At 37.7% G+C, this 14,474-nt stretch overlaps 3 protein-coding genes and 1 non-coding gene across 4 annotated transcripts; 3 read left to right on the top strand and 1 right to left on the bottom strand.

Annotated features, from left to right (window-relative positions):
• Nucleotides 1-2,854: 2,854 nt before the first annotated feature.
• LOC113298738 (L-gulonolactone oxidase 2-like) lies at nt 2,855-5,736 on the top strand. The gene is made up of 3 exons (XM_026547556.1): nt 2,855-3,622; nt 3,848-4,103; nt 4,705-5,736. The coding sequence occupies exons 1-3, from the start codon at nt 2,915-2,917 to the stop codon at nt 5,586-5,588; spliced, it is 1,848 nt and encodes a 615-aa protein (XP_026403341.1). The 5' UTR covers nt 2,855-2,914; the 3' UTR covers nt 5,589-5,736.
• Nucleotides 5,737-6,055: 319 nt separating this feature from the next.
• On the top strand, nt 6,056-6,822 carry LOC113293536 (pistil-specific extensin-like protein). Its single transcript, XM_026542146.1, has 2 exons — nt 6,056-6,242; nt 6,431-6,822. Exons 1-2 carry the CDS (start codon nt 6,065-6,067, stop codon nt 6,763-6,765), a joined length of 513 nt encoding a protein of 170 aa, XP_026397931.1. The 5' UTR covers nt 6,056-6,064; the 3' UTR covers nt 6,766-6,822.
• Nucleotides 6,823-7,049: 227 nt separating this feature from the next.
• On the top strand, nt 7,050-7,123 carry TRNAT-AGU. The gene has a single exon. It is a non-coding gene; the product is annotated as a tRNA-Thr (tRNA).
• A 72-nt stretch (nt 7,124-7,195) lies between these two features.
• LOC113298737 (vacuolar protein sorting-associated protein 41 homolog) lies at nt 7,196-14,269 on the bottom strand. Its single transcript, XM_026547555.1, has 19 exons — nt 13,609-14,269; nt 12,518-12,787; nt 12,251-12,430; nt 11,915-12,175; nt 11,684-11,816; nt 11,492-11,582; nt 11,161-11,263; nt 10,841-10,944; nt 10,679-10,772; nt 10,413-10,568; nt 10,221-10,283; nt 10,028-10,093; nt 9,325-9,525; nt 9,113-9,190; nt 8,924-9,043; nt 8,748-8,828; nt 8,562-8,647; nt 8,322-8,403; nt 7,196-7,777 (listed from the first exon to the last, which is right to left on the bottom strand). The coding sequence occupies exons 1-19, from the start codon at nt 13,873-13,875 to the stop codon at nt 7,367-7,369; spliced, it is 2,847 nt and encodes a 948-aa protein (XP_026403340.1). The 5' UTR covers nt 13,876-14,269; the 3' UTR covers nt 7,196-7,366.
• Between the last annotated feature and the right edge of the window lie 205 nt (nt 14,270-14,474).

The following is a 14,474-nucleotide window of genomic DNA, read 5'->3' as shown; positions in this document are numbered from 1 at the left end:
ATCCAACTACAAATAAGAATATTGTAAGTAGAGATGTGATTTTTGATGAACAAAGTCAATGGGATTGGAATGAAAAGCTGCATCACCAACAGAAACAACAATTTCAGTTGATGTTCAAGAAGAAAATACACAAGCTGACACACCAGAAGAAACTGAAGTTGTGTTTCCAACACCAACACAATCTACCAAATCCTCTACTGAAACTCAAGAAAGAATAACAAGACCAACAAGAAATCGTGCATTACCAGCACGATTACAAGACTGTGTTCTTAACAGAGATAGTGACAGTATTAATGAAGAATTAATCAATTTTGCACTTTTTGGAGACTGTGATCCTGTGACTTATGATGAAGCTTCACAAGATCAAGGGTGGATACATGCTATGAATGAAGAGATTAATGCAATAGAAAGGAACAACACATGGGAACTCACAATACTTCCTGAGGGCAAGAAGGAAATAGGAGTTAAATGGGTTTTTATGACCAAGTTCAGATCTAATGGAGAAGTTGAAAGACTGAAAGAAAGATTGGTAGTCAAGGATTACATACAACAACCATGTATTGATTATTTTGAAGTGTTTGCTCATGTAGCTAGACATGATACTGTGAGAATGATTATTGCATTGGCAGCACAGTATAAGTGGAAAAAATTTCAAATGGATGTGAAATCTGCTTTCTTAAATGGAATTCTTGATGAAGAAGTTTATGTAGATCAACCTGCTGGATATGTTGTAGAAGGAAAAGAAGATCAAGTGTACAAGCTTAAGAAAGCTCTTTATGGTTTGAAGCAAGCACCAAGAGCATGGTAAACAAGAATTGATGAATATTTTATGGATACTGGATTTGAGAAATGTTCATATGATCACTCTCTATATGTGAAATTTGGACATGAAGATGATTTTCTCATTGTTTGTATATACGTGGATGATCTCATATTCACAGGGAACAATATGCAAATGATTGCTGAATTCAGGGAGGCTATGATTAAGCAATTTGAAATGACAGATTTAGGAAAGATGTCTTATTTCCTTGGACTAGAAGTCTTACAGACTGATGATGGAATTTTTGTTTCTCAATAAAAATATGCAAAGGATATTTTGAAACGTTTTAACATGAGCAATTGCAAGCCAATTCTAACTCCAGTAGAAGGAAGATTGAAATTAGTAAAAGAATGAGGAGGAGAACTTGTTGATCCAACTTTGTATAAAAGGTTAGTTGGCAGTCTCAGGTATCTCACAGCTACAAGGCCAGATATTGTGTATGGAGTTGGGATAATTAGTCGTTTCATGGAAGCTCCAAGATAGTCTCATTTGCAAGCAGCAAAAGGCATACTGCATTATCTCAGTGGCACCATTGATTTGGGAATGTTTTATACATCATCAGAAGAATCTGAATTAGTTGGTTACACAGACAGTGACTGGGCTGGAGATGTTGAAAACATAAGGAGTACATCAGGCTATGGCTTTCACATTGGATCAAGCTTCTTTAGTTGGTCATCTAAAAAGCAACAAGTGGTTGCTCTTTCAACAGCTGAAGCTGAGTATATGGCTGCAGCCTTTTGTGCTACTCATACAGTATGGTTAAGAATGATATTAGACATCTTAAGTCATAAATAGCTAGCTCCTACAAAGATTGTGTGTGCCAAAAATTCAACTATTGCATTAACCAAGAATCCAGTTTTTCATGGAAGAAGCAAACATATTTATATTAAGTATCATTATATTCGTGAGCTAGTAACAAATGAAGAGATTATTATGAGTTTCTGTCGAAGTGAAGATCAAGTTGTTGATATCTTCACAAAAGCTTTGAAAGCTGAGACCTTCATCAATTTAAGAGCAATACTGGGAATGACAAGTTTACAGAGTCTTGGATTGAGGGAGGCTGTTAGAAAGTGATCTCAATCAAGACTCTGTGGTGTTTAAACTATAACAGGAAAGTGTTGTCCTTGTTCTAGAAGGAACTAGAATGTTCCATAGGTTTTTACTTGTGTGGGAAGTCTTTAATTTGCTTGCTCAGTACGTATTTCTTTGTTAGGAAGTTTAGTATTTTTGGAAGTCTGTTTACACGGTTTGATTTAGTATAAATATTGTCTTTGAGTCATTGAGTTTTGTAAGCTTTAGTACGTATTCTTAATTGAATTACTTTGTTTCAGTATGTTCTTGTTTCAAGTATTTTTATTTGTTTTGCTTAGTTGTATTGTTCTTGATTAGTAGAGAGAAAGATTTGGGTCTAATATACAGTACCCGGGACATATAAAGGTTCCCTCTTAATAAAGTCGGGCACGTTGGACTTTTGAGCTCGATGAAGTGATGACGATGGACAAATATCAGCCAAGGAATGGAGGCTCTATGAGAATGCGACACTTTTATGAGTTGAGGAAACGAGAGGAGCAATTCCACCATACGAGTGTTGGAAGACCGGGAGGAGTGTTATAATTAACTTTGTACCAATATATGTAATCCAACATTAAGTAAAGTTATCCTTCGGATAAATGGGAGAACCCAACAGTAAATAATTAAAAATATCTGTCAGTAAAATTTATGGGACTTTAAATAAATTAATTATAGAGGAGAAGCTCATGGTTATCCATGTGATGTGATTCAACAAAAACCTTCGTTGTCCAAAACAAAAAAGTTTGGTGGATCGTCGTCGTTTGTATCTGCATGGAATCATTCAACACACACTATTAAATATTTAGAACCCCGTAAATGTTAAACACATGCTGGTGGCTATTCGAGCTATCAACTTGGTTGCTTCTTTGAATCTGTCATCCCTTCCTCCCTCCCTCCCTCCCTCCCTCCCTCTAATAATATACCACTCTCACACTCTCCATCTATATATATATAGAGAGAGAGGCCTGGATCAAATGAGAGAAAAACACCAAAAAACCAAAGAGAAATCAGCCATATCTTAAAATGTCAAGCCACTTAGGAAAACCAAAAAGTGTTTCTCAGTTTTTTAGCTTTGTGCTAACATGTCATTTGTTTCTACTTATTCGTTTCATTCATTCTTCTCCACCAGAAAACCCCATAAAATGTTCTTCAAAGAATAACAGTAATTGCACCGTTACAAATTCTCTAGGTGTATTTCCAGACAGGGCAATATGTAAAGTATCAAATGCTATTTACCCTCAGGCGGAACAAGAACTTATTGCAGCAGTAGCTATGGCTTCCATGAACAAAATCAAGGTGAAAGTTGCAACTAGGTATTCTCACAGTCTACCAAAGTTAGTTTGTCCAGACGAGAGTCCGAATGGTAATTTACTCATAAGCACTATGAACCTCAACCGGACATTAAGTATCGATAATTCCACGATGATCATGACAGTTGAATCCGGCGTGTTACTTAGAGATGTGATTTCGAAGGCTGCCAAAGTTGGATTGGCACTCCCTGCTAGTCCTTACTGGTGGGGATTAACAATCGGCGGTATGATTTCTACTGGTGCCCATGGAAGTACTTTATGGGGTAATGGAAGTTATGTTCATGATTATGTTATAGGGCTTCGGATTGTCACACCTGCTAGCCCTGAGGAAGGTTATGCCAAAGTGAGGGTTCTTGATAATAATCACCCTGACATTAAAGCAGCCAAGTTATCCCTTGGAGTTGTCGGTGTTATTTCACAGGTAACTTCAGTCCTGATTTAACAACGGCCCAAAAATATTTTGGCACGTCCATGTTTTTTATTCTTACACTTTATTTTCATCCATGCTCTTGAATCTTTATCAAACAACCATGACCAACAGTTTTGAGATCGCGCAAGTAAATTCATAATCTGTGTTTTTATTCCGGGTCGTGTGATTGTGTGATCTAAGAGTTGATTTTTTCCCTAAAATTCGCGTTTTATGCAGGTTACTCTTAAACTCCAGCCACTTTTCAAACGATCCCTAACCATTGTTAGGGAAGACGATTCAGATTTAGCAACTCGGGCGACCACCTTCGGCAAAGAACATGAGTTCGGAGACATAACTTGGTATCCTTATCAACGTAGGGCACTTTATCGACTTGATGACAGAGTCTCCATAAATACATCCGGAAATGGTCTCAGTGACTTCACTGGTTTTCGTTCTACATTGACACCAGCTTTGGCCGCTGTAAGAGTTTCAGGTACATGTTGAGACTTGATTTGACTCAAATTATGTTTGGACTTTTGTTAAAGTTGCCGGTATCTGACTCAAAACCAATTGGCAATGAGTGGAGCGGCCCTTTCATATTATATTTTAAGTTTATTATGCGGAAATTAGTGATGTGGGACTGTTGTCCTTTCACACCCTCCCTCACGTGTAAGGCCGGTCATTTGGCCTAACACGTGGACCTACACACGTGTGGGTCATAGATGTGCAGGTGACATTCGGTCACGGTCCACCCCACGTACAGGTCATACGAGTGACCAGTCATTCGATCACGGTGGCCACTAATTCGGCATACACCCCGTGTAGGGGCCTAACTCTGATACCATGTTAAAGTCTGCGGGCATCCAACTCAAAACCAATTGATAATGAGTGGAGCGACACTTCCATATTATATTTTAAGTTTATTATACGGAAACTAGTGATGTGGGACTATAGTCCTTTCTCAACTTTTTTTTTCTTTTTGTGATATAATCCTATTTGACAAAGTTGTCTACATTTGTGGACAACTCCTTTCATAAATTTCCAGCTTATTTGTGTTAACTAAAGTAGTTTGTTGTTGTTCTTTCGCAAAATAGAGGAGACTCAGGAAGCAATAGGTGATGCGAATGGGAAATGCATCAGCGCAAGGGTAACCACATTTGGATTAAGGATTACCGGATTCGGATACACAAATGATGGCAATTTGTTTACAGGTTACCCCATAGTTGGATATCAAAATCGGTTACAAGCCTCAGGAAGCTGTATGGATAGCTCGTCAGATAATCTAATCACATCATGTGCATGGGATCCACGGATTAGAGGCAACTTTTATCACCAAACTGCTGTCAATCTACCACTGTCAAAGGTTAAGAACTTCATCGAGGATGTACAAAAACTTAGAGATTTAGTACCCGAAGCTTTCTGTGGTTTAGAGCTTGGAAATGGAATCCTAATGAGATACATAAAGGGTTCAAATGTTTACTTGGGTACAGAAGAAGATTCCATCGATTTCGATATAACCTATTATAGAAGTAAAAATGGTTCGACACCTAGACTTTTCCAAGACATATTAGAAGAAGTAGAACAGATTGCAGTTTTTAAGTATGCAGGAATACCACACTGGGGTAAAAACCGCAATCTTGGGTTTATTGGTGCAATCAATAAGTATAAACACGCTGCCGAGTTTCTGAAAGTGAAGGAAAGTTATGATCCTACTGGAGTGTTTTCAAGTAAATGGACTAATCAGATCCTTGGTTTAGATCAAAGTGGTGTGACCATTATTAAGGATGGTTGTGCCTTGGAAGGACTTTGTATATGCTCTGAGGATATTCATTGCGCACCGAGAAAGGGGTACGTTTGTCGACCAGGTCGAATTTATACAAGTGCTAGAGTTTGTGCAGATGTAAATAGAGTTGATACAGCAGATATCAGTATCACTACACTTGAAGAGGAGGAGGACCTTGGATTTTCAGACATGTAAAGATAATTTATTTATACTGTGTATGTGATGTGCTTGAATTTCTATTATTTGGTGTATTCTTTTAATTTTTAATCAAATTGTACTTCTTTGGCAAATACAAAAAGTTAATGCTTGTTGGAAAAAAAGAAATGTGAGCTTATTACTACTTGTAATCAAGTCGAAAAGAGAGGGGATTCTCTGACGGTAAAATCATTCTATACGATTTGATTGTCTATTTAAAAATTTATATATACATGTCAGGATTTTACAGCACTGTGTTATTGTGAACTCGTTGACCTTGTAATGAAGTGGCTGTTTAAATATTCACAAGTCAGATTAGAAAAATGAAGAAATCGACTGCGTTCGCACGCTAATCATGTTCTTACTGACAACCCTAAGCTATGGTGCATTTGACCACAGCTGTATGTATAAATTTGCGTATGAAGATGAGCTTATGTGAGGTTCTCCAAGAAGAAGAGAGAAAGAGATAAAGAGAGATGGGGAAGGAAATGGGGATGATTATTGGTGTAATTGCAAGTATGTTGTTGCCGAACAATGTCATCATCTCAAGTGAAGGTTTGACCAAGGAGGAACAGAAGCTGATATATGTTGCTGCCAAGGTTCTGTGCCAGGACTGCAATGGGGATTGGATCAATGGAGCTAAGCCAATCGAAGGTACAATATCTTTTAAATATTCACTTTCAAATCGTTGCATCCAAACCGGAAGGTCATCGTGAGAATTATTTTTTTGGAGATTTTCAAATAGCCGGGACGAAATGTAGATTTTAGCATGAAAAGCCTCAAATTTTGTTCATCCAATTGAAAATTATTGGATTTCTAACAAGGAGTATGTATGGTTGCAGGGTCCAGGGTATCCATATTGTGCATGGATGATGCAAACAAAAAAGTGGTATATAGGGGAAGCAATAAAACGAACAAAAAGGGGGAGTTCGGAATAATCTTAAACCAGAAATCTATCAATGGAAAAGATATTATTAAGCCAGAATTATGCACGGTTAAGCTTGAATCGTCGCCGAATCCAGATTGTTACATACCTACAGATTTTAGAGGAGGCAGGCTAGGGGTGAAACTGAATAGTGTGCGTTCTTCATTCGATCAACTCCGACCGAACGTTACGAAGTACAGACTTGGACCTTTCTCATACACAACTCCTCTTTGTGATGAAATTGATACTTAGTAACACCAATACACTGCAGAATCAGCATCCATGTGCCAATTGCTACTGCATATTAGAATGTAAATGCATTTATTTCTTGTTCATTTCTAAATAGTTTCAATGAAATGGTTGGATTTTGTTAACTTCAATTCGCTATCATTTTTGCATTATCCTGGGTAATTTCTTTCTCACCTTACTTAATTGCTAGATATGTGTGGATGTGAGGGCCCAGAGGCCATAGTATGAGTAATTTTCCTTGATGGATGTGTCAATTCATAAGTTTGAAAGCAAACTCTTACCAACAAGCTTTCATAGCTCAGTTGGTTAGAGCACCCGTTTAGTAAGCGGGAGGTCTTGAGTTCAACTCTCAATGAAAGCAGCAGTATGAATTGAATTTTTTACGAAGTTAATCCCTTGCAAATTGGAGAAGAGTATGTGAGTGCTAAAAAACTAATACGAACGCAACAAAGAAGACTTTTGATTTCAATAAATAGAAGATTACATTCTAAAATACAAATAAACATGGCCGATTGCAGCACAAAATTGCATCGAAATATACAAGCACAAAAAGAACTCATAACTAAGGAATACACAATAACACACACACACTAACTCATTTTCCTCATTGAGCAGCTGTAGTACATAGGATACAACGAATTCGGGGTAAACTAGACTTGTTTTCATCATCTTTATCGTCGTCGTCACTGTCATCCTTTTCACTTGTACTGCTTAAAGAATGCATTGAATCCATAAGGCAGCTAGTATGATAGGCATGACAACAAAAGAACACGGTGACAGATACATCCTGAATTGAGAACGGATCAAAGCACATACAACACCTTCCACCGCCTCTTGTTTTGTACTTAACCTCTAGCCTTTTAATACTTCCGGCAGCTGATCCTCCTCTTCTATCATTACCTGTAGACCTGCCGTTGTCATCTCTTTTAGGTCGCACTTCATCTTCTCCACCACCCAAGCAAACTGCATGCCGTGCTTCCTTATAGTATTTCACCAACAGGTTAACACAATCTGCCTGTCAACACCCAACAAGAACATAAGGAGGTATAATGAGCAAGACCTTCCCCTCGTCAAGTTTAAATTGGCCACCACTCTTAAAGTAGCTTGACAAAGCCTGTAACCTTGATTGCTATTTTGGTTATGGGATTCTTTCATTTAGACTTTTTCCTCAGAAAGCAGAAATTCAACACTAACAGCCCATTCGGTTGGGAAAATTGGATTCCTAGGAATCCTATTCCTAGGGAATGCGCCCAATTCCTTGAACCGAACGGGGCAAATGAACTCTATGTAATTGGAAATTTCAATTCCTAGGAATCCCATTCCCTCCAAAATGATAGATTTCCATTGCATTGGTCCAATGATGCAATGGCATTGGATTCCGGGGTAATAACAAAGATAATTGAATTATCTCAACCGAACATGAATTTTTTGGAATGGAATCCAATTCCAAGAATTGGATTACCCCATAACTGAATTCCTAGGATTCTAATTCTCCCAACCGAACGGGCTATAAATAAATTTGAGGAAACACTTCACAAGAATGTACAACATGTAAATACCTTTAGAATATCATTGCATCCATGTCTAAGAGACGTCTCCGTCCTGTAATCTGTAATGATTTTGACTAGACGATCCCTAAGACTGCAATGGGACCCAGAAAATAATAGAGTTAAAAATGACAAAACTGTATGAAGGAAATACACAGTTATGTTAGTAAATTCAACTAAGTCGTAACTGTCTGATTTGCTTCAGACATAAATGTCAAATTTAATTATTAAATAGGATGCAATTGTACTGACCGAGGTATCTGTAAACCATTGGGGACCATATTTACAATGTATAACGGATCAAGGTTACCAACAGTGTGCTCCAACAGCATTCCCACCTGCCATAGAATCAAATAGTCCTCGAACTTACTCACAACAACCCAAAGAGTGACAACAAGTATATTTATAGAGAGAGAGAAGAATGTTAGTATAACGTACCATTTCAGGTCTGTGTAGACATTGTTTAATTAGTTCTTCCCAGAGTTCATCGTCATGTTGCATAGTCACAAATTCTACAGCCTGTATTTAGGAAGTCATAAGGCTCTTTCTTAATATTTAATTTAAGATAACTGCAAAAGGAAATAAATTATGTTTTCACAATCAGCTAGCCATACCTCTTCTATGTCCTCTAGCTTATTCACGATGACAGCCAGAGCTTTTTTTGAGTTGCCCATCCGTCCAAGGATATAGACTTGTTCTCTCAAAAGATTCCTTTTGACGCAAATTTCATATGCCTGGGCAACAATTCAAGACATCATTTATTGTTGCTTCCGTTTCAAACTGAACTATTGACTGTTACAAACCTTCTCAAGATGATAATGCTGACTGCTTCGAAGAAAAGGAAGCAACATCTTTTGATCGTAGTCAGCGTAGAGCTCCACCTGCATAGAAGTTTAACAAATTTTAAGCAACGCAGCTCGTGCAGAAAAACTCGTGTGAAACTACAGATAAATTCAATATCAAAATTATCACGACATACTAGTAAAGAAGATTATGGCCCAAGAAAAACATCTACCTGCATATCATGGAAATCTTTCGCAGCATCTGTACTAGTCACAAATACTGAATGCAGATATAAGTGCAAAAAAAATCTTGAATCACACTTTTTACGAGCAGCCAATAGTTTTGGAACAACTTCCACTGGAGGAATTAAATCCTTGTGGTGGATCAGTACAGAGACTGCTCGTTTAGCATCCAATATCATCAGCTCAACAACCTACAAAGAAAATGTTCCAAATAAGAGAAATCTTTCATCCATGGTCCAGAAATGGCAAAACTTGATGCAATGGAGAAAGCATAAACCAAAGCCAGGCATATCCAATATTACTCCACAAAATTTCCCTTATATTTATAAGATAGATGATACTAGTTTCCCTCCGAAATCTTCACTTGCTCTTTAAGGTTACTAATTTATCTTGCAAAGATTTTACATGTTCACTACAAGTTTGTATCCTGCTATTCTCAGGCTTTTTAAGAAATTAAACCCTCAACAGGTCCATCATGAAAGTACCACCTTAGGCTCAAAAATATAAATTGTTGACTTCTGTGTCAACTGTCGTAATTCACATATATATCCCATTATTGATTTTCTGTGTTTAGACATTCTATTTAGCTAAGTAGAGTTGTAATTCACATATATATCCCATTATTCATTTTCTGTGTTCTGACATTCTATTTAGCTAAGTAGAGACAAATCATCTGACCGGAGGTTAACATACCTTTTCACGAATGGCATCATGTAAGTTGTACTTTTCGATGAAGTCAAACAATTCAGGCTTCAAGAGCTGATTGTACAAGGAGAAGAATAGCAAAAAACTTAGTAAATGAACTTTATTGACTATGAAGAGTCAGGCCTGCTTGCTGATCAATGTTTACACATCTTTCTGTTCATAGATGTGCATTAGTACTTACATCAGCGTATAATCCAAGGGCTTTCTCATACTGTCCATCGATTCTATACAACTCAGCCAAAGTCTGAAAATGGATGAAGATATGTTACTATGGAAAACAGAATGACACAGAGAGTCAAAAACCATAGTGCACATAAAGAGTTGTTCATCATTTAATCCTCCAACTGCTTCAAAAAAAAATTAATCCTCCAACCTCTTTAAGTGCATCAGTCATGGATGACGTATTAAGCTGGGGTTCTATTGCTGAAATAATAGGCAATGCAGAATATATCACTGATGGCCAAGATTTAATAGTTGATAGGAGGTCCTTGTGATAAGAAGGATTTGTTGCCAGAGCCACTAAAGCAACCTGCAGCAATGAATCACAGTCAGACCTAGTCAGATCCTATATTAGCATATAAGAAGAGAAATCACATAGTTTTGAGCAAAGTTTGTATACGCCTGTCGTTCATGACAGACCTCATAAGCAGTATCGCGCAACCTTGGATTTTCAGTTGGTATGAATGGAACCAAGACAGGAAGCTGGCGAAGATGAGCAAAGTGGAAAACCCATCTGTCAGAAACAACCCAGTTATTAGTAAGTTAGCACACAGTAAAGTTGCAAATAAGAAGTGTCCGCACCTCTCCCATGCTGAAGAAGATCCACGCAACAACTTGGGGCACAAAGAAGCAGCGTCAGCGTATCTCCTTTCCAAAATCAGATGATCAAGGTATCTTGTTCCAACCTTGAAGTAAGAGGACAATAGTGGGATTGTTAAGCAAGCCAATGAAAACAGTAACTACTAAGTTAACATCAAACTGTAAATGTTAGTATTAATTATACTGTACCAACTCAGTGGCAATCGTTCTGTATCAAGTCCATTGAGGAACCAGAAATGCATAATAGGACTACCACAGCCAAGGAAGATAACATGAACAACTATACAAGGAATGTGAAGTACCTCATCGAGAAGTTCTGTTGGTCCCTGTCCTGCCTCAACCGCAGCCAATGCTTTCTCATGATTCCCGTGTTGAAGAAGCCAAGCTATATGGTCTTCAGCATCCCTACATGTAAAAAATCTCTTAAGTCTCAAGACCAATAAGCTCTGGGTAACTCAATTGAAGTGGTCCAAAGTAAATGACCATATATTGGAAAACCTTGCTGCCTCTAAGAATAATAACAGACACAGGAGGACTTATACAGAAGAAAACCCATCATCACACTCTCTTTAGCAAAATAGAAAAATCTGTTTTAGTGGACCCTAAAGTTTCACATTGGTACATTTTACTCACCTAGGCTTCGCAATGACAACATCCTTAGGAGAGACTACGTAATACATCGGTTCATCCCCAGCAGCCCATTGACCACCTGCATAGCTGCTACCTGCATTTCCATATGCAAGTGTTACAACTGCTACATTATAGACTACATTCCCATTTAAACAGTGATGACTCAGGATGATGGTAGAATTATAAACTTAATACCTGAGAAAGGAGCATGAGCGAGAGCATAATCCTTTGCCTTGTAATGCTCAAAACCATGTACTGGAAGAGCATCAGTTGTAAGCTCATCATTTTTCCACGTGACTATACGTACTTCTGGTCTCTGTGCATTCCCCTAAGAAGCACGCGAAGAACAAGATATTAATGTTGGTGTTGGAGTGCTTGTGCTTAATTGTTTCGTCCTTATAGTACATGAACGTAATAAAGAATTACCTGACGTGATGGAGCAGTGCTACTGAATTCTTTTTCTCCATCCTCTTTTTCAGGAATATAAGCAAGGACAACCAAAGCATCACCGTAGGGTGCAATTCCTGAAATGGAATAGCTGGTTTGGAAAGACGCCACAATATCAACCTGTTTCATACTGGAAAAGGCCACATGCCTTTGTGTCCCATTGGCTCCTGTGTAAGCGTTCCCTATTATTGCAGCAATTTTTACTGAAGTTCCCCAACCAATAACCAAGAGAGTATCGTCCTATTGTATTAAGAAAACTTTATCATGAACTTAGCACACAAAATATATTAGTAAATATCTGTAGTGTTTACAAACCTGCCAAACTAGATGAGGTAGTAAGAGCTCAGGGCGTGGGGTTCCTGTTGGCCTCTCAATAAATGTGATGCGCTGATCATTTGCTGTGTCATATACTTTGACCCCAGCATTATTAGCCCATGCAATAAGGCTAGTTCTCCACTTCACCGCATGTATTGGACCCTCGCCCGAGTGTAGAACCTATAACAAGAACACCATTCATCTAATGAGCTCATAACTTAAAATGTTGTGTTGTATTAAAGCGAGAACCTCTGGATTCATACAGACCTGGTCACGGGATCCTAGCCATTTCTTTGCATTCATAAATAACTGACCAGCTAAACCACCAGCAACAAACCTCCGAGATGAACTTCTTGAGTATTCTGGGTCAAGAGAGATCGCTTTCATGGGGCGGCGATAGTCAAAGTTCATTTTCTCATCAGTAAACAGACTATTTATTACTACAAATCCATCATCTGAGCAACTCCCAACGTATTCACCATCTATGTCAAAGCTGAGATCGTTTACAGTAGCTGTGTGAGAACGAAACTCCTTCACCTGCACAGAAGCATCCCAAGTTACAAATTTCCAAGTTTCAAGCAACACAACTGCAAAGCAATGCTGTCACGTGATTCTCTAAGTTCAATAAAATGCTAGTAAAACTTTGACACTGAGGAAGCAATTCAAGTGTCTTCAAGCTAATTCATGACCTTGGCTTTGTCCAACACCCTCAGAAACTAAACAACCTTATTTTAAAAATGAAAGCAGGACGACCTTGGCAGGGTTTACCTCGTGATATATGGTGTTACAGTTGTACACCTACCACCTAATAGTTAGGTAAATAACCCATACTTCTAAACCTCTTTTCTCCACAACCTCAAGTGTGTCTCATACTATTGTTCCATTATTTCATGCTACGAGAAGTATATCATCGTGAGTATACTATTTTTGTACAAACATTACATTTTTCATTCTGCTACTCTGCTATAGTTTTATAGCCTTTTGTAATTTCTGGTCAAACATATTTATCAAACAATTTTCCAAAATAAGCCTACTTCAGGAATTGCAATGTAGACATTCCTCCAAATTTCATACCCTAATTGCCATGTATAAACTCTTAACATACTCCCAAAAATAAACACACAAATGCAGTAAATTGCTCACTTCTTTTGTTTTTAAGTTGTATGCTCAGCTATAGTAGTTATGCAACAGATCATAAACTTCATCGTCTGACTTTCATTTTCAAAATTAACTACTTAGGGCACCTAAAGTTCTCTAATTTTGAACAATCCAAACAAAGTGTACATTTATCAAATCTCAATTCAACAAACAAACGTATCAAAACAAGTGAATTAAATTTGAAAGTGACAAAGAAAAACCTGATTTCCGAGAAAATCAAGGATATGAATAGTTCCATCATGAGTTCCAAGAGCGATCATACGTTCAGCAACAGCAATACAAGAAGCAGCATCATTAGATAAAAGCGTAGGAATACTTCCTCCCATTCTTTGATACTTCAATCTAGGTTCATCTTCTTCCTCCTCTTCCTCAACTTCTTCATCCTCTTCTTCTTCATCATCATCTTCTTCTTCTTCTTCTCTTTCATCATCTCCTTCAACTCCATTCTCTGAAGGACTATGACCCATTACAGAGAAAGGGGAGAAGATTTGGGAATTGGAGAAATTTAGGTAGATCTAATTCCGTTAGAATTTTAGAGATTTTACTTTCTGATGATGATTGGGTTTTTATTCGTTGAGAATTCAGTTTCTGATGATCGAAGAAAAATAAAATTGGGTAATTATTTGCAAGAAAACGAAAGAGAATTTGTGGTAACTGACACCTGTTCAAGGTCTTCTTTCTTAAAATTTCCTTTCCTTAACCTAAAATCAAATAAACAGTATGATAATTTTTATTTTATTTTGACACCTATACTAGATTTAATTTAAAAGTATCTAAAGGTTGTTTCCCTTTTCATCACTTGTTACCTCGAGAAGCTTTTCTCGTCCAACTAGTACGATGTGCATCTATCACATATATTTCCGGAAGGATTGCATTCCGAGAAGCATATACATCACTTTAGTTTCCGGAGGAATAATTGCTTCGTTCGGATCAAATATCTTTGGCAACCTGAGTCCCAGTTCCCAAAAGGCCAAGCGCATTATATGGTGCCCATTATTTTTGCACCCAATATGATAATGTGGCTCGACCAAAAAGAACCCGCTTGAACCAAGGATCGGTATGGACT

This window comes from Papaver somniferum, chromosome 7 (genome assembly GCF_003573695.1).
Source record: "Papaver somniferum cultivar HN1 chromosome 7, ASM357369v1, whole genome shotgun sequence".
NCBI classification, from domain to species: domain Eukaryota; kingdom Viridiplantae; phylum Streptophyta; class Magnoliopsida; order Ranunculales; family Papaveraceae; genus Papaver; species Papaver somniferum.
The sequence above is the reverse complement of the archived record's forward strand: the minus strand, read 5'-3'. Positions and strand labels throughout refer to the sequence as shown.

Coding starts and splice junctions, on each gene's coding strand:
- LOC113298738 (XM_026547556.1), top strand. CDS start 2,915: ATGTCAAGCCACTTAGGAAAACCAAAAAGTGTTTCTCAGTTTTTTAGC. Junction 3,623..3,847: donor TTGTCGGTGTTATTTCACAG/GTAACTTCAGTC, acceptor CGTTTTATGCAG/GTTACTCTTAAACTCCAGCC. Junction 4,104..4,704: donor GGCCGCTGTAAGAGTTTCAG/GTACATGTTGAG, acceptor TTCGCAAAATAG/AGGAGACTCAGGAAGCAATA.
- LOC113293536 (XM_026542146.1), top strand. CDS start 6,065: ATGGGGAAGGAAATGGGGATGATTATTGGTGTAATTGCAAGTATGTTG. Junction 6,243..6,430: donor TGGAGCTAAGCCAATCGAAG/GTACAATATCTT, acceptor GTATGGTTGCAG/GGTCCAGGGTATCCATATTG.
- LOC113298737 (XM_026547555.1), bottom strand. CDS start 13,875: ATGGGTCATAGTCCTTCAGAGAATGGAGTTGAAGGAGATGATGAAAGA. Junction 12,176..12,250: donor TACCTCATCTAGTTTGGCAG/GTTTGTAAACAC, acceptor TTAATACAATAG/GACGATACTCTCTTGGTTAT. Junction 10,094..10,220: donor CCCTTGGATTATACGCTGAT/GTAAGTACTAAT, acceptor TTGTACAATCAG/CTCTTGAAGCCTGAATTGTT.